Source organism: Lates calcarifer, linkage group LG20, assembly GCF_001640805.2.
Source record: "Lates calcarifer isolate ASB-BC8 linkage group LG20, TLL_Latcal_v3, whole genome shotgun sequence".
Classification (NCBI taxonomy): Eukaryota; Metazoa; Chordata; class Actinopteri; family Centropomidae; genus Lates; species Lates calcarifer.
The window spans coordinates 606,917-625,054 of record NC_066852.1 but is presented as its reverse complement, the minus strand read 5'-3'; the positions used below and the strand labels follow the sequence as shown (position 1 = coordinate 625,054).

General features: G+C 40.2%; 1 protein-coding gene across 1 annotated transcript in view; it reads right to left on the bottom strand.

The window, feature by feature from the left end:
- Positions 1–707: 707 nt before the first annotated feature.
- wwc1 (WW and C2 domain containing 1) overlaps positions 708–18,138 on the bottom strand; it is a 44,599-nt gene continuing 27,168 nt past the window's right edge. Inside the window, exons 11-22 of the mRNA XM_018679662.2 lie at positions 16,376–17,061; positions 14,429–14,546; positions 13,216–13,386; positions 12,584–12,776; positions 11,566–11,706; positions 10,848–10,897; positions 10,091–10,295; positions 9,846–10,013; positions 9,662–9,754; positions 7,577–7,807; positions 7,349–7,467; positions 708–6,416 (exon numbers count right to left, since the gene is read on the bottom strand). Of these exons, the coding sequence (XP_018535178.1) occupies positions 6,350–6,416; positions 7,349–7,467; positions 7,577–7,807; positions 9,662–9,754; positions 9,846–10,013; positions 10,091–10,295; positions 10,848–10,897; positions 11,566–11,706; positions 12,584–12,776; positions 13,216–13,386; positions 14,429–14,546; positions 16,376–17,061 (2,242 nt within the window). The 3' untranslated portion in view covers positions 708–6,349. The remainder of the gene's footprint in view (positions 6,417–7,348; positions 7,468–7,576; positions 7,808–9,661; positions 9,755–9,845; positions 10,014–10,090; positions 10,296–10,847; positions 10,898–11,565; positions 11,707–12,583; positions 12,777–13,215; positions 13,387–14,428; positions 14,547–16,375; positions 17,062–18,138) is intronic.

The following is an 18,138-nucleotide window of genomic DNA, read 5'->3' as shown; positions in this document are numbered from 1 at the left end:
CTTCTGTGTTTTTATTGGTGGCTCATGAACCACTCTTAAAGGTGCAGGCAGCCACCTAGTGTACGGCGGAGTGTAGTAGAAATATTCAGATCCTGTTGTTAAAATGTTTAAGTACTCTTTTATACCGATAACTATATTTTCTTTGATAACTGATTGATTGTTCATTGTATGAAATTTAAAAAAAAGAAAAAATGAAGCAAAACACCCACAAAGAAACGCAAAATGAGTGAAAATAGTTGCAAAATGATGATAAAAACATGCAAAATGCTAAAAACAGACAAAAATAACAAAAGAAAAATGAGTAAAAGTAGAAGAAAAATGATCACAAAGATGTGAAGAATAAGTGGAACCAGATGCAAAATGACCACTAGGATGAGCAAAATGAGTAAAATGAAATGTAAAATGATCAGAGACTCGCAGACATGCAAAAAGAGCAAAGACATGCAAAATGACGATAAAGATGTGCAAAATGAACAAAATCAGACATAAAATAACTACAAAAAAGGCAAAATGAGTAAAAGGTAGATGAGAAATTACGATAAAAATTAGTAAAATCTGATGCAACATGGCCATGAACATGTGCAATTGTAGTAAAAATGCAAAACGGGCACAAAAAATGCTAAATGAGTAAAAATAGATGCAAATGTTTAATTTTTTCTCAGTTTCTGGAGTCTAATAAGAAACAGAAACTGACAAACACATCTGAATAGAAGAGAAGAACTTTTTTTTATTTGTTGTGAAACTACAAAACATATTTGTTTTTTTGTGCTGGTGAAATATTTACAACTCTGGTCGACAGTACAGTGTCTGAGAATAAAATTCACAGCTTTTCGGGACTCTCGCGATAAAAAGAAATAACAGGAAAAGCACACCCAAATCACAAAAGTGCAATAAATACATGCTGTATGTTTCTTGTAGCCGCCTCCATACACATTACCAGGTTCATCGCCAGTCGTAATACAAACAGATTCATTAGAAATAAAAAAAATAATCATCAAACGAGGAAAAAAATGCACTTGAACTTCAAAAAACAGACAAGAATTATATCACAACCTACATGATGAAAAAAATAATTTGTGACTAACAGCATTTGTTTTTTATCTCTGAATGATCGTGATTTCTTGTAGCAAAAATCCTACATTCCTTCATCCAGACGTTGTTACATATAAATGAGTCTTTTGTTTGATTAAAGGTTAAACAACATTCGGTCGATCATGACAAACAGACAGTACTGTTCCTCAGACTACAGAGAGTCCTATTCTTTAAATCTACTAGCTCTACAGTGGAGGAGAACAAAAAAAAAAGTTTACATTTAGAAAATTAATGCAAACGTTTCTCCACAGTTCCTGCTTCTTCAATCAGGTCAGATGATGGCGGCCATGTTTGGACACGAAAAAGAACAAAAAAACAAAAATAAAAGTAGAATAACAGTTTACACGTTGCTCTCCAAAGGCACACTCTCTCACATAACTCCAAAGGCTTTCATTCATTTCACAGTGTTCCTGCTACAGTAAAACCCTCGGCCCTGACAGAGTCCCACACAGCTGCATTCACATCGCAGGAGGAGATCACATGACTCTTAGTGTGGAAATTTTGCGTACGGAAGCCAAGAGCAGCTGTAGTTTCAATTGTTTTTTTTGTTTGTTTTTTTAATGTCATTATCAAGCTCACAAGTTAATTATTTTATCATCTCAAGATTTCTAAGCTAGGTTTTCTCATAAAACGGGTCAATCAGTTCGTTATCTTGAAATAATAAAGCTTGTTTTTTTTCTTGTGAAACTGAAACTAAACTCAATTATTTTGTTATCGCAAGATAATAAAGGTTGTGATAACATGTTAATTTATCTTGAAAATTCACCTTTTGTTTTCTTGAGATAATGTAACAAACTAACTTCCTTACAAAACCAAGCATTGTTTAATATTTTGTTATCTCACGGTGGTGGAGCTCATTTTCCCGTTACAACAGGTTTATTTATCTTGTTGTCTTGAGAAATCAACAATTCGTTTTCTTGAGATAACAAGATAAATTCACCCTTTCTCCCAAGAAAATGAGCTTTGTTATCCCGAGATCCTGAAATATTTAATTCATTTTAATAGGAAAACGGCTTTGGTATCTCAAGAATATGAAATAATTAACTCATGATCTCAAGACAATGAAATTAAAAAAAAAAAAAAAAAAAAAACAGCAAATATGGTGGTTCTCAGCTTCTGAACATTCAATTCAGATTTTGAGACACTTTCTGCTGCGGCAACGTGACCTCAGTCTGAACAGTCAGATCTAATTTTGATAACTGTCAACATTATTGTCATCATTATTATCAATTTCTGGACCAGGGACGTTGCAGGTACAATTATTTTTGTTTTACCATTTAATTTGTCTGGGACAATGCTTAAAAAAGGCACCATAAATACACAGCATATCATGAAGAATAAATAGTGTATATTGTATGTTCTGTTTGAGCATCAGGTGATAAATCTTTGGTATTGATCTAAGACTGTTCAGACTGATATCACGTATTGACCACGGTCTACTTCCTGCAGGGTGAACACAGCCTCAGTGTCAACGTCCTCACAGCATTTGATTCAGTTCCCAGTTTCACCTTTTTTTTCTTTAATATATATATTTTTTCAATACAAGGCATGATGAGTCGTAGTGTTGGTTGATTATTATTAAGTATGTGTGGGATATTTATTATTTTAATAGACCTTTGTGCAAAATATTCCTACTGCTACCTGAATATGTTGTGACTATTTATTTTTTTTTTTTGGTGAATTTCAAACATTTACAGTATTTATTTATTGGAAAACATGACTGATTATAATTGTTGGGACTTTTTGGAGATCAATTAAGGAGTAAAGGAGTGACATTATAAAGGAAAAAGGACGTGGAGACAGTTAAAACCTCCTCTGTTGGTCTTAAAAACACCAAAGGCAACAGATGAACAACACAGAAAACAAAAAAACAAGATCGATTCTGGATTTGATCCAAAGCAAACAGTAAAATGAAGAGACACATCTGGAATGACAGAAGCAGCAGCAGCAGCAGCAGCAGCTAGGTTTTTTATGAAGCTACATTCTTGTTTACACCGGGAATGGAAAGATGATTATATGAAAACCACAGCGTACCCCAAAAACACCAGTTTGGCATGGTGACCCAGCAAGAAGTGAATCCGTTCGATGGCAAAACGTCACAGGTGAAAGACCTGAATTCGACTTTAAGACTGTAAACTTCAAACTTCATCTTTCCCCAATGGTTTCTAAACCTTGGCTGTATCATCTATGAGTAATAATCCATGTTTTTGTTACTCTTCATCTATCAAAACCATTTTTCCATCATTTTCTGCTCCATCTTCATATTTTTCCTGACAATATTTCCTGTTTCCTTGTTGAATGCGAGACTCTTTATTTATTTTTTACCTGACATTTTAACAAGTAAATCCTTTAAAAAAAAAAAAAAAAAAAAAACTTATGTTGTCAGACCACCCCAAAGGAATACACATTGTATTTGGAAACTGGTAGCAATCCAGTAACTTCTTATAATTATCTTATGACATTTGGAGTCGTGTTTCTGGTCAACCGATGAATCAAACTCCAATATTCTCTCACTTTTAGCTCTATTTTTGGTCTCCTCCACCATTTCCTGAAGGGATTACGTGGCTCTTTAGCTGATAAATGCTCTATTATGTTCACCAGCTGGTTTCTAACTGTTTCTAACTGCTGTTGTTACTGACTAGTTAGAACACAGAAGGATTATAGAGCTTTTTTTTAATGCTAACACCTTCCTACGGTGGCCTAAAACGTCGCAATAAGAGCAGTAGAAGTGAACCAAAACAGTAAAGTTGTGGTCCAGATGGATAAAATAAATAATAATATTGATTTAAAGACTTGTTGGGAGGGTGATGAAGACGATATGTGCAGTTTTGCTGGGGCACCACGTTAATACGAGTCGACTTTGTACAGTTTCAGCTGCAGAGTGTCCAGTTATAAGAGACATGACTCAGATATGTATCCAAAACATCCAGTTACAGAGTAGAAACAGGAAAAATTAAAACTACAAAAACTGACTACACATAGTTTTCACCTCGTATTTCAACCAGCCAATCAGAGGAAGTAGAAATCGGAGGGGGGATTTTAGTCACTTCCAGTCTAACAATCATACAATCAGTAAGAAGTTCACAGTCATCAAAAATACATTTGATCTTCACTTCCTGTGTGTGTTTCGACAATCATTGAGTGCTTCGACAATCAACAATCATTCCAGCACGAGGCAAAGGTTTCTGGATTTTCTTTTTTTCTTTTAACTTCCAAAAAAACCCACATCAAGGTTCTTTTTTATCCTTTTTTTTACCTCAAGTTTCTTAAAGTGCAGACTATCCGATCAACTACCTGAGTGTTAGTGCTGTTTCTACGCCTTGTGTGTGTGTGTGTGTGTGTGCATGTTTGTGTTTGGTGAGAGACAATCATGACGACTTTTTTTTACTAAGTCTCGCCCACGCTCTTGGAGCATCAGATCCAGTTTATATAGTCACATTTGTAGAGTTTTCCTCTCTGAGTTATCGTGTAGTGAACCCACTTTTTTTTTAATCAAACATAAAAATACAGTTTTTCTGTCAGTGTTTGATTTGATATGAAAGTTATAATCCTTAAGATTTCACTCCTGATTTATGTGGCATCATGACAGGAGTCTTGTAGTAGCTAAGTTCATTTGGAAATGACGCATGAATCGACCACTAGGGGGCAGTAAACATGTATATTGTGTTTGCTGCCCCCTAGTGGTCGATTTAACAAAACAAAATCGATTTAACAAAATAAGAAAAACCAATGTATTTATGGACTGAGGGAAGAGAGGGGTTGCCTCGATTTAAAAAGGGTAATTTCACAATACTGCCCCCTAATGGCTGAGACATGTGACTACAGCACAATATAATGTAAAGTAATGTCTTGAATTTAAGGCTGATTATTTCACCCCTGGCTTAAACCATGCACCTATGAATGCAGATACGCTACTCTGCCTTTGTGAACGTGAAAGAAAAGAACAAATAAGATGTTGTCAAGCTAGCATTCACTTGATATGGCTTTAGCTGTGTAGCTGTGTTTAAATTTCTATGGCTTAATAATTTTAATTTGGTTAAACAGTTTGTAGTTGCTGTGTTTCAGTTTTGAAGGGCAGTATGAAACTTTGGCATGGCAGAGGACGTTGGTATAAATTAATTTAGCTAGAAAAAGAAAGACAGGGCCTGAAAGGGATTTGACAACAGTAGACATAACTTGGACCTGTCCAAACTCGAGTCCTGGGCCTAGTCTTGACAACGAGACACCAACCTCCAGATTTTAAGGACTGAAAACTACAGACTGGCTGTTTTATGCGGAGATAAACCATGGGAGTCATAGTTCATTTAATTTCTTCAGTTCTTATGTCCTCCGGCTTGAACCACCACCAACCAGGCTTTTAATATACTTATCTGTTTTTTGTAGCCAGTCACCTATGCTATCTATGAGAAAATAACCAAAATATCACCTCTAACTTGACAACTTTACGTCTACTGCTGTAAAACTGTTGCCTTAAATCATAAAAATGGGTTTTAAAGTGTACAAATCTTAAGGATTATAACTTAAGGGAGACAGTAAAGGAAACAAACTGCTCCCCTGCTGGTTTCAAATACAAACTGTAGTGACTTTAACAGATTATTAAAGGAGAATCGAGGAGCTCTCAGATCCATATTCACATGTATGGAAGTTATAGAGTGCCTTCTGTAGAGGAAATTATGATAAAAACAAACAAAATAATAATAAAAAAAAGAACGCTGTTTGTGCTTGTCTGCATATAGTTTTCAAAACGCTCCTAAACACATTACTTTTGGTTGTTTCATCACCAGTTCAAGATGCTTATTTTCCTCTAGTACCGTTGTTTTGATTTTAACTTTGTGCTACTAATACACATTAAATCCTTTACGTCCTGATGTGTCATTTTAGTACAAAACTCTTTGTACATTCATGTGCAGCTGTGTGACTTTGTGCTGGAATGATTTTAAAACACCTAAGAGCCTATAAACAGCCTGTTAGTAACAGAAACACGATGCCATAAACAGAGTGGAAGAAAGAGTGAAGTAAAAACAGAAGCTCTAGCAGTGCTGTCGCTAATTTACAAATGAACACTATCCACATTAGAAATGCTGAGCTCTTTAAAAATTTGTTTCTTCACGTTTTCTTTTTTTTCTCTACTAAACTTGTTTATTTTTAAATTCTTCATAACACCGCCAAACGTTTGCTTCATTTGTGTGGGGAACAGCAGGTTAAGACTGAGGGTGAGGGTGGAGGAGGAAGGAGGGAAATACTTTGAAATGCTTCTCTACACGTTGTCAGCCGGCAGGTCGGGGATGCTGGTCTTTGCTCGTGTGAAGAACGCCATCTTCTCTCTGAAATCACACAGGTCAGGACAGTCAGAACAGACCTCTTCTACAAAAGCCTTTCTTCTTAGAAAGTTAGTGAGAGTTTGAAAGAGCGTGAGTAGAAACACAACGAGGCTGTAAAGGTGGACTGGTGAGTAGATGGGTTTTCATGTTAACGTCCCCGACAACCTCTGTAGTCTCATTTAGACACTCGTTAGCAACCGCCTTTTTTAAGACACGTAAAAGCTTCAAACATCAGGAGTGGGGGATTTACTGACCCATTTTATGTCGGAGAATAAAACCTGAAAATGTCTTGAGCTTGTATTCAAGCTATTTAACCAAAAACCCAATGACTTTGCAGTGAGGGAACCAGTAGTGCTAAAATGCAAATTTACTTCCTGGTTTAAGACTCATTCCTGCACCAATTTTGTCTTAATTAGCACCTGAATTCTTGAGTTACTGCTCTGGGACAGACTGGGAACAAGGTCAACTGGCTGTGCCGAATCCAGCTCTATTCATACATCTCTAAGTAATAAGTAATAAGATAATTTGGTTTATCCTGCACAGTTTGTCAACCAGTTCTCTGTGTTGATTGTTTGGGTTTCTGACTTTTAATAGAGATATTTCTGGTTTAACTCAACAAGAAGATGAAGAGGTCTGTCTTCAGGTTGAATATTTGTTAAAAATGTGAAAATGTCTCGAGGTTGTGTTCAGGCATTTAACCAGAGACCCACGACTTTGAAATGAAGGAACTGGAAATCCTAAAACGCTAACTTCCGTCCTGGTTTTAGGACTCATTCCTGCACCATTTTGTTTGAACTTCAGCGTCAGATCTTAAGCCATAATTTATTAATTACACGTTAATGTCGCTTAAAGTTTAAAGTCAGTCAAATGTTTTTAAACATGTTGTTCAGGCTCTTTCTCTGAGACTCTTGATAAAAAGCAGTTTTCTCTCCCACCTGAAGGTCTGGACCTCAGGGACCTCTTTGCGGCTCTGGCCCCTGATCTTGTGGACGTCCTTGGCTGCTGCCCTCATCATCTTCTCCACCCGCTTCTCCTGCAGCTGCTCCTCTCGAGTCTGAACAGTTCAAACACAGATACTGAACCCTTCTCTCCTTCATTCAGAGCACCCTCTGGTGGCTCACTGTGGTAAAAACACTGACCCTGAACACATCAGTGGACTTCACCTGTTTCTCGGCCTGTTTGAGGAGGAGGCGGAAGCGCTCGTCCTCTTGGACCCAGGCCGGCAGCTCTCTCTGGCCCTGCTGCCTCGCCTTCTCCAGCTGAGCCTTCAGCTCCCGCAGCACCCGAAGCTCCTGGGCCAGCCGGGCCTGCCGAGTCCGAGACACCTGCAGGTCCAGCTCCAGGTCCAGGGAGGTCCGCAGGAGACCGTCCAGACCTTTGACCTGCACGGGAGGCTGGGGAGAGGAAGGGGAGGGATGTGGTTTAGTGATTATTCTCATTATTGATCAATATAGTGTCAGAAAATAATTTTTAAAAAATGGCCATCACAAGTTCCCAGAATGTCTTTGACAATCCAAAAACCAAAAGAAAAATATTTACATTCACGAATCAGGAGGAGGTAAAATTCTGCTGCTATTTTGATTAATTGATCAAAATCTTTGTAGATTAATTAACTAATCAATTAATTAGTAAGTAATTAATCGACTAACTGTTAGCAGACAGGTGATGTTAAAGATCTAAATTAAGATGCTTCATTATTAAGACAAAGCATCCGTATTAATCTGGAGCTCTGTACAGGGACAAAGGTTAGTTTTACTGCAGTCGAGTTTTTAAATTCAATTTCAGATGTTCTAGTTTAATTAACACATTTTGGTTGAACCGGCCAATATTCTAATACCTGTTACATAAATGGTTATTTACCTCTTATGAGCAAATAACATACAATCAGCTCTTAAAACCATCAAACATCAGATCAAATCAGTCATTTTTTCCTCCTGCTTTAAAAACATTGACACAAATTCCTTAACCCACGCACGTTCACTGTGATTGTGACCCTCGGCCCACCCCATAGTTTGGGAAATCAGGATGCAACGTAGCAGAAACAAACCTCCTCAAGGTTTATTTTTTGTATCACCCTGTTCTGGGGATGAGGTTTCGGCACTGTGTGAGATTATCTGCTTTAAGTGTGCAGAATCTTTGGGGTTAATTCTGGAGAATATTCTTGTATTTATCACTGTTTTGATGTCATAAAACATAAAACAAGCATATCTGTTCACTCCCATGTTGATAGGAGTATTAAAAACCTGAAAAATATCCCTTTAAGGTGCATTTTGGACAAGTAAAAAATTTCTCCAAGCAAACATCCCAAACTTTATTTAGTTCCAGCGTTGTCACCAACATCTGAGTGCGAGTGGAGGAATCATTGAAGCAGCCGTCCTCTAAATTAATTGAAGCTGGCAAATGTCAGAGTTGCATTAAACATTCAGAGGGTTATTAAATATTAAAAGTCACTTCACTGGGCCGATTTAAGAGTCAAAAAATGCAAATAGGCTCTCCCTCTCTTTCTCTGACTCTCAGGAGAACGGAGAGCATGGTTAATGTGGTTGGCAAACCCGGAGGTTTGACTTCATGATTGAACTGTCGAGAGCTCAAGAAGCAGGACGACGACGACGGGAGATATACGACCGTTAACAGGAGTCAAATCAGTAAAGTGTAGTGAGATCTACTGAGCTGCTGGGCTTCAGCGTAAAAACTCCACATCTGACTCCATCAAACAGACAAATCTGATCATTTAACGTCAGTCGCACCAAAAAACAGACGTTTATAACCGTTTGCATCATTTTATGTTTTAGATTTCTTCTTATTTGTTGTTATTTGACTGTAAACTGTCTCTTCTGTCGCAGAAAGTTATTATTACATCATTAGAATAAAACAGGAAAAACAGAAACACAAACATTTAACGTCAGAAATAAGGATAAGAAATTACTTTATAAACTTGCAAACACCCTGAGGAGTCCATAAAAGGACCTTTGTTCAAATGTTAGATGAGGATTTGACTGAATCTCTCCTCCAGCTTTACGAACAAAAATAAGCTTCAGGTGTTCAGAGCCAGTGTCTCATCTTGAACCAGCAACAGAACCGACTCTTGCACAGGAGAACAGTCTAGAACCAGCACCCACTTTGTGTTTGGTTCTTAGAGAGTTCAGTCGAGTCCAAACCAACACCAGCACAGAAGTAGGTTTGCCCTGGTGGAAAAGGGTTGATGAGGAGGAGAAAGAAGGAAAAAGTTATAAATCTGTTGTTCGTACCTTCTTCATTCGCATGCTGCGTCTCTCTGAGGCGTTCCTGACGAACGGAGACTTCTTGGAGAGGGTGGAGCTGTCGCTGTCGCTGCGGTTGATCTGAAGAGAAGCAGAAACAGAAGCAGTGAAGCGGTGAAATAAAAAGAACCTGTGCATCAGACTCATCAGACTCAGCTGGTTTTCCGGTTACCCTGCAGATGTACTGGCTCTGAGGTCCAGGGGAGAAGGTCTTGGAGCGGATGATGGTGTTCCCTCTCATGAAGGGGTTCTGGTGGACGTCCGGGCGGCGCTCTTTGGGCCGGACCACGGAGCAGTGGTGGGACGACGACAGCCCGTCCATACTTGTCTCCTTGTTCACCTGCGGCGAAGAAAACGCAGACGATTAGAAACAGGAGACGAGCTACGTCTTTAACCTTCGGGCTCGAGTGAAGTCACCTTCTCTGTGATGGCGGCGGCGGCTGCTGCTGCTGTCGGAGGAGGAGGAGGAGGTTTGGTCGCCTTCTCCTCCTCTTCCTCTTCCTCCTCTGCTTCCCATTGGCTGCTGTCGGGATAAAACTCGTCCTCCTCCAGAGGCCCCTCCCCCTCCACGCCATTTCCTTCCTCGTCATCGAACAGGTCTGTGTCCAGCGGGTCGCCATGCCTGTCGAGTATCAACTGATTACTTTACTAGATTACTTGAACGAAACCTACTCAGAGAATACAGAGGTGCAGGTGGAGCTGGTTTTAACGACTTTATATACAGTTAATGTAGTCCAGTGGTTCCCAATCTAAGGGTCGTGCACCTCCAAAGGGTCACCAGGTAAATCTGAGGGGTCATGAAGAAAAAATCAATTCTGCAACTTTATTATTTTTAAAAAACTTCTCTCTTATCTTTGTTTTTTTAATTTAAATATTTAAAGGAGCAATGTGTGGGATTTAGTGGCATCTAGTGGTGAGAACGCAAACTGCAACTGTTGAACTCTCCCTCTGTCGCGTTTTGTTAGTGGAGACAGGTCGACAGCTTGTCGCGTTAAGCACAAGAAAAGTTAAGTCAAAAAGATTTGGAACTATTTTAATCTTTCATGATAATGATGCATAATTTCATATATATACATATAGAGAGAGAGAGGTTTAAAGTGGCATAAAATAGAAATATTCAAGTGTCTTAATGAAGATCTAGAAACCGATCGTCAACAAAAGTAGAAACACTCACCACTCGTCGTCCTCAGCAGTTCTGACTCTGTCACTGCTGGAAACACGAGTCTGAAACACAAAACACAAACATCAGGTTGTTGAGAGGTGTATTTTAAACTTTAACTTAAAATCAAACAGGTAAAGTTTTGTTTTAGCTTTAGTGTCACTTCTGCTTTTACCAGTTGTTGTTACATTTATTTTTCTTTACTAGCCTTACTTAACTCACTGATTTCTGCTTAATTCTTTAAATCTATTTGACAATTTATTTCATAATAATCAGTATCACTGACAAACAACCACAGACAGACAGAAATCTTATTTAAAAACTGATAAAAAAGAGACTGTTTTTTCTCACATCGCTATAAAAGAGAATCTTCTGCAGCTAAATTCCTACACCTTTAAAACGAGTAGAAAAGATTTTTATTGTCACTGATTGAAAAACAACAAAGGACAAATTAAAGACAGATTAAAGAAACAGCTTAATTTTCACTCTGTACTTCACATTATTTGCTTTTTGAACTATTACCTCTTTATATACGACCTAATTGTCACACAGAGGAAAAGGCTTTCACTCAGTTTTAGCAGCAATAGATTAAAAATGGAGATATTTAAAGGCAGCTCTGGTTTAATATATCGTTTAAAAACTCATTTTTCAGTTGTATTTAATTGTCTCTGGAAGTCAGAGTTATAAGTGTCCACTGGGGGACAGTATCTCCCCTCTCCTCCCCTCTCCTCACCCGGTCCGAGCCTCCTGCTGCTCTGCTCTCTTTGTCCTTGCTGCTGATCTCGGGCATGTAGGCTCGGCTCAGCAGGTTGTACCACTTGGTGCATCTCTCCTCCGAACAGCTGACGTCAGCCAGACTGATCTGAGCTCCCGCCTGGAGGAGGAGGAAGAGGAGGAGAGAGGAGAGATGTTAGAGGAGGCAGGAATATTTACAGCACTGCAGCTCCTTATTTTGGCGTTTTGCCTTCTAGTTGATTGCAATTATTATGACAGATATTGTGATTTGAGTCACAGTTTTAGTGGCAATTTTTTAATTTCATTTTCACTGTGAGAAATATATTTTTTAAATGATGTAATTTTTTTTCTTGGCTGTTCTGTTACATCTGGAGAATAGACTTTGTAGGCCATTATAAATATAAATATACATACTTTACTTTTATCATAAAATAGCAGCTCCTGTGGTTTGGATATTTCACATATTGTGGTTTCCATAATACTTTGATTAGTTGTTCAGTCCTTATGAGAAGCCCCAAAAGAGATATATTTAATAACTAAAAATGATTAAATTCTCTATAATATGTAAATTTGTCTGTGATTCCTTGTTTTTATAAAACTATCTTCTAACATTAAAAGAAGGAGGATGCATTCATTGTCACTGTAAACTAAGGTGTCACAAGTTAAAAACATTCTCCAGACATTCATCATCCATATGTAAAAACAAAAACGTAACAAAAACAAAAAACAAAATCTAATAAGTAACAATTAAAAACAAAAAGACGAGGAACTGAAAATGCTAGAGCGCTAATAGCTGCTGCACAATCGCATGGTGCCATCTCACCCTCTACTCCTTAACTTTTGAAATAAGATATCCCAGAAGAATTTTTTGTTTGCAAGGCTCCAACTACAGTAACTGGCAAAATAATGATAGTATGAGGAGTTAAAGTATTTATATTATTTTTATTGATTCTGAACTACGTGCTTCCAAACTAAGATAATAAATAAATAAATAAATAAAATCAAACTCTACTGACTAGACACTCCTCGTGGCCCGACTTGCTGGTGTTGCAGACGTCGACCCGCAGGGTCTTCTGCCGCAGTGCACTGTGGGATATCTGCATGCCGAACACCTCGTTGACGTCCACGACGTCCTGAGGCGGAGAGCCACGCGTCCGGAAGAGGCAGCGAGTCGCCTCCACGCAGGGAAGCACCACCACGCGCACGTACCTGCCAGGTAAACATAGGGACAGGTGTTACAGGAAGCTGTCTGGTCACATGATACAACCAGGAAGTAAGGGTCAGTAAGTAGAGCCAAAATAAAAAATGTGTGTCTGGTTGTGATGATATGTTGATATCCTGTTATCAGTTTACCCTCAGCTCCACTTTTTTGCTGTGTAAACATCCAGAGAAAAAGTCAATAAAGCACCTGCTCAGATACACATCTGCATGAACAAACAGCGTCTATAGAGGATACAAACAAGACACGCCTGAGGAATAAGTAAACACTGTGAACTCTTTACTTCACAAGTCTCAAAGACTGATGACTCATCTCTGTTTGGAACGAGTATTTTCAAGGAACTGTGACTTTTGTTGACTTAAACTTTCTGTTTTTTGTTTTCCCTCCTTAAGTTTTCTACATTTAAAGTGACAAACAGAAGTTGCGTACATTTTCTGGTCAGCCGGCAGACAGAGGGCGCTGCAGTTGGACAGCTGCATGACGTAGACGGTGAAGCGTTGGTCTCTGGACTCATAGCGGAAGCCGAGCTGCACCTGGGAGCAGCCCGGCGCCAGCCTCTCGTCGTAGGAGCTCAGGAGGAGGTCTGCAGGGAGGCCCGGCCTGGAGGAAACACAGACAAAGCTGTAAAAATGGCCTCAATGAGACTAAGAGAATCAGTCTAATCAGCCAATCAGAGTCAGCTTAGTCCACTTCTGCCCAGAAACTGCTGAGTCATCACCAACTGCTGAGTAACTGGTTGCTATGGTGACTCAGGCCCCCAAAAGTGTTGAGCCCCAAAGAAACTGTTGTCTCATAAGGCAAAACTTGCCATCAAAAATGCCCTCCTAGCTCGAAAAGTACAAGTCCTATCCACTAAATTTCTTCACTATGAGCTCCGCAAAGCTTAAATAAAGACAGTGATGTATTATATGTGTATGTGCTGTTTACGGTTTAGGCAATGTTGCAGTTTTAAAACACCCACCATCTCTGTTTTTAACAAGAACTTCAGAGCTCAGTTTAACATGGCAGTCTATGGGACTGTGGGTCAATGCGCTCTCTGTGTTTGGAGGAGATTTATTCAAAATCTCTGAGTCATGTCGCATTGGGAGTCACACTGGATGAGAGAGGACAAATTTCTCTACAATTTCATATCGAAACTGTCTGTGTAGGTTGGAAATTGTGGGTATTAAAAGAGGTTTGAATGAGTTTTTTGGGCAAAATTTTCAAATGTGGCAGTTTAGAGTGCGAGTGATGTCACACATTCTAATCCAGAACATTCTGTGCAATACACACCCATTGAAACAGTAAAAAAAAACAAAAAAAAAAAAACATAAAACTTAAACTGCGATTTTGTCAAAACTGTAATAGCTATCATAATGCAGATTTAATACAAAAAACGTCTCAAGTCTTGTGACTTGTTTAAAGTTTCAACTAGGTTTCTATGTGAAAGTATGATGAAATCATGTGGCCTCAAAGAGGGGTGAGTTTGGTCATTTTTGCAACCACTTCCCATTTATTTCCAATGGAAAATTTTTCGTTGTCATGGTTACTAAAAACATTACTAAAAGACATAGCAAACTATTCCCAATTAAACAACATGTTTTGACCTTACTGGATGTTCATCTTATAAAATTAGCTGTACCGTGGGTAAAATTCTTCGTACCTTCGCTCTGAGGGCTCGTACACTCCACTGTCGCCAGCCACTGATTCGTCAGACACCGCCGAGGTCACGCCAATCTTCTTTGGCCCCGCCCCCGTCCCTCGTAGCTGGGGGGCAGAGTCTGAAGAAGAGGAGACGAAGGATTAATTTAGGATTGTTTTCTTGCTCCATTATTGTCCAAAAACTGTTAAAAACATCAATAAACCACACTGTTACACTGGGAGACATGTTCCTTCATCACCATAAACACACACACTGCAGTTTATTTTGACTCAGTCGGACACACACAGTCCTGCTGCCCTAAATACTCACTAGAGCACAAAATGTGGACTAATCCGCCGCTGAAAATAGTCCCTAACAAATGCACTATTTCCACTTGTTTGCTTCTTAAACCGGGTCATCATGTCTCAGAGAAACCGTATAAAAATAGAAGAATGTTTTGGAAACCTCAGCACAGATTCTGATCAAACCCTCTGTCAACACTTCACAGATAAAACCTGTTTGTTTTGTGCTATGGGATGTAATTAGGATAAAGTGGCTTTGCTGGAGTCTGCAGAGTAAACAAGCCTTTGTAGAGGTGGCAGATGGTGGTGGAGAAACCCCCCGACTGAAGACCTGTGCTCACACTTCAAAACACAAAGAGCAGCGTTTTGTAGCTGCAATATCAGTCATGTAGAATAGATTGGATTGGAGATTGTATTTAGGCTTCAAACATCAGAACAGTGTTAATGTTGATCTGGCAGCAGGGATGGAGAGTGAGCAGGAAACCCGACACCTCATCCACCTTTCACCTGCGGCTGCTGCGACGAGAGCCTGAGTTACGTTCAGCTGCAGTTCAAACTTCGACTGACCTTTAATACAATTCACTTTTAATTCTTATCAAAGCCACAAAAAAAGAATTATTTTTCATTTTCTTTCAAGGCTAATGTTACTTATTCTCTGAGTCTGAAAATGCACATTATTTTTTAGATTTATAGCATCCATATATCCACTTAGAAATCATGGAAATATTAGACTTCTTATAACTGCAGAGCTTGCCTGGGAATTGTCAGGTTTTTAGGTTTACTTCAGTATCACATGAATTCAGTGATAGTTGTCTGTACATCTATGAATACACTGCAATCAGGAGCTGCTAACAGATAATTTGGCTGCTTTCAATGTGCTGATTAATCCAACAAACAGTCAAAAAACCACAAGAGAATCAGTTTACGTTGACGAAACAGAGGAAATCCTCACATTTAAGAAGCTGGAGCTGATATAATTCACCCTCTGACAGCTGTAACATGTCAGTAAATTAACGAAAATGTCAAATATCTCCTGAAAAACCACTAAAACATGAGCTGTAATCCAACGCCTCCCTATAACCTTCACCTCCTCTCTCCTCGCTGCTCCCACCAGCAGTCAGGTTTCACTCACAGTATTAGATTTCCATCTCACACACAGAGGAGGAGGAGGAGGAGGAGGATTCCTGGTGTCCTGCTTTCCAATAAAGTTGGAGGGCGTCTAGTGTAGCAGAGATAAAGGTCTTACATCTCTCCTCTCTCTATTGCTGCTCGTTTAACTGCAGATAATTCATCACCGTTATCGTCCTCGAGTTATTAACTGGGATTATTGTTCGAGTCGTTATCCTGCAGCAGCTCTCCTGAGGTGCTATGCAAATACATGTTGGTGACAAAATTGCTGTGAGGATAAGAGACTTAGTCGCTCACTGATTTAATATTTTACTGTGTCATTTGTTCAGCTCTGACTGTGACTGAAAGATGCTGTGGTTTCATTAAAGCTATAAAAGCAACTTTTCTGCATCAAAATGTCTAACAATGACTCGATCTGTGTCGTATATTTAGTTGAGTTGTGTATTCTTCTTTTAAACCCTAAGAAATCCGTGCTGTGTTACTGGTTTTAATCACCTGGGGTTTCATTTATAACCATAACAAAGAGCTTCCTGTTTACCTTTGACCTCCTCGCCCAGCGTGGTGTTGAGGTTCTGCTTCTCCTCCAGCCCACCTGGTCCACCGTGCTCCTCCTGTCTCTGCTGCTGAGAGTCCAGGCTGAGCTCCAGTTCTGCCAGCCTGCTGTGGAGCTCCAGGTCCAGGCCGAGTCCGCCGGGCCCCGTCTGGCCCGCAAACGTCTCAGGAAGGAAGCTAGCGTCCGTGACGAGCGGCGAGCACGGCGGAGACAGCGAGGAAAGAGACGAACGCGGAGATAAAGAGCTCATGGAGCGAGGGGTTTCTGAAAGTCTGAGGGCCTGGATCCTGGACGACCCCAACTCCGCTCCTCCTCCTCCTCCTGCGCCTCCTCCTCCAGCAGAGCACCCCATGTCTCCTCCTCCCACTCCCCCAGTTTTGCCCTCGGGCCTGTTGGCATCCCTCCCGCCGCGGCCCGTCACCACCTCGTGTTCGTGGATGGTGGTGATGGAGCTGGAGGGCCGGTAGCCTCCCTGGCCGCCCTCCTGCAGGAGGCTGTCCAGCTTGTTGCGCAGGTCCGGGTCGGCCAGCTCCGGCTGCTCCAGGTAGATGTCGGTGAAGCTGAGGGAGGAGGTGGAGCCCAGGCTGGAGGTGGTGGCCAGGGAGCCACGGCTGGACGTCAGGGAGCCTCGACTGCTGCCGGAGGAACAGGACAAGGTGCTGGCCGACAGGCTGGAGTGGGAGAGGCAGAAACAGATTTAGGATCAAGAATGGAGCCCTGAGTGTCTTTTTTACGGCCTCTTATAAACTTATAAAAACAGCTTTATGAGATGATCCCTGAACTGCAGCTGCTTCAAACCCAAACTCTGAAGAATCCCTGATGATATACCGATGATATCAGCCGGCCATGCACATACTCTACAACGAGTCGGAGCCAAGCTAAATGTTAATTTGCCAATCGAGTCGAGTTACATGACCAAACCGCGGGAGTAAAACCAAACTTTTCAATAATATATGTTTACATGTAAAAAGAGATAACTCGTCGAGTCGTGTTTTGGGGTGTCAATAATTGATCAGGACAAAAGTCTTTGGAATCGGAGCAGAATTGATCAAGACCAGTGAAGCCAGACCTCGCTAACGATGCACATGTCCATGTTGGCCAATGTCCAAAAAAATATTCAGTGTCTTTTTTGAGGTGTTTTTGTGTCATGCTAGTCATGAACAGACACAAGTGAAGACCTGAGGAGGAGAGTAAAGTCATTTTCTGTGTCCTCGACGCTCCTCATCACCTCTCACTGTCTCTGCCTCTGTATGAACAGCTAATTAAAGCACGGCAGCTCGTTATCGCAGACACGGTGGAGTTCCTGTCTGCCGGCGAGACATTTGATATCAGACCATCAGAGGACAGACGGGATAATAACAGAGAGAAGAGAGAGAAATTCACTGTGAAGTAGATTAACATCTCTGAAAACATGTACGGCTCTTACAGCTGCCTTGCGTCACCGTCATCATTACAGGAGTCAAAAAAAGGCGAGGGGGAACAAAATGGCTTTCATCTTCAGCAAATGTTTGGTCATTAAAGGTTAAATAATACCTCTGCCACTTCAAAGCTCCGCCTGATTTCAATCTAACGACTAAAATGAGTCTTTTTCAGTGAAATCATCTGATGATCAACGGCTGCAGGGAATCTGCTGAACTAAAGTTGTGATAAATGAAATAATTGGCTGAATAAAATGAACAAGAGCGCACTTAATTAAACGGATATTAAACACATTATTCTGATCTTCTGTGAGCTCCTCTGTCCTTGGG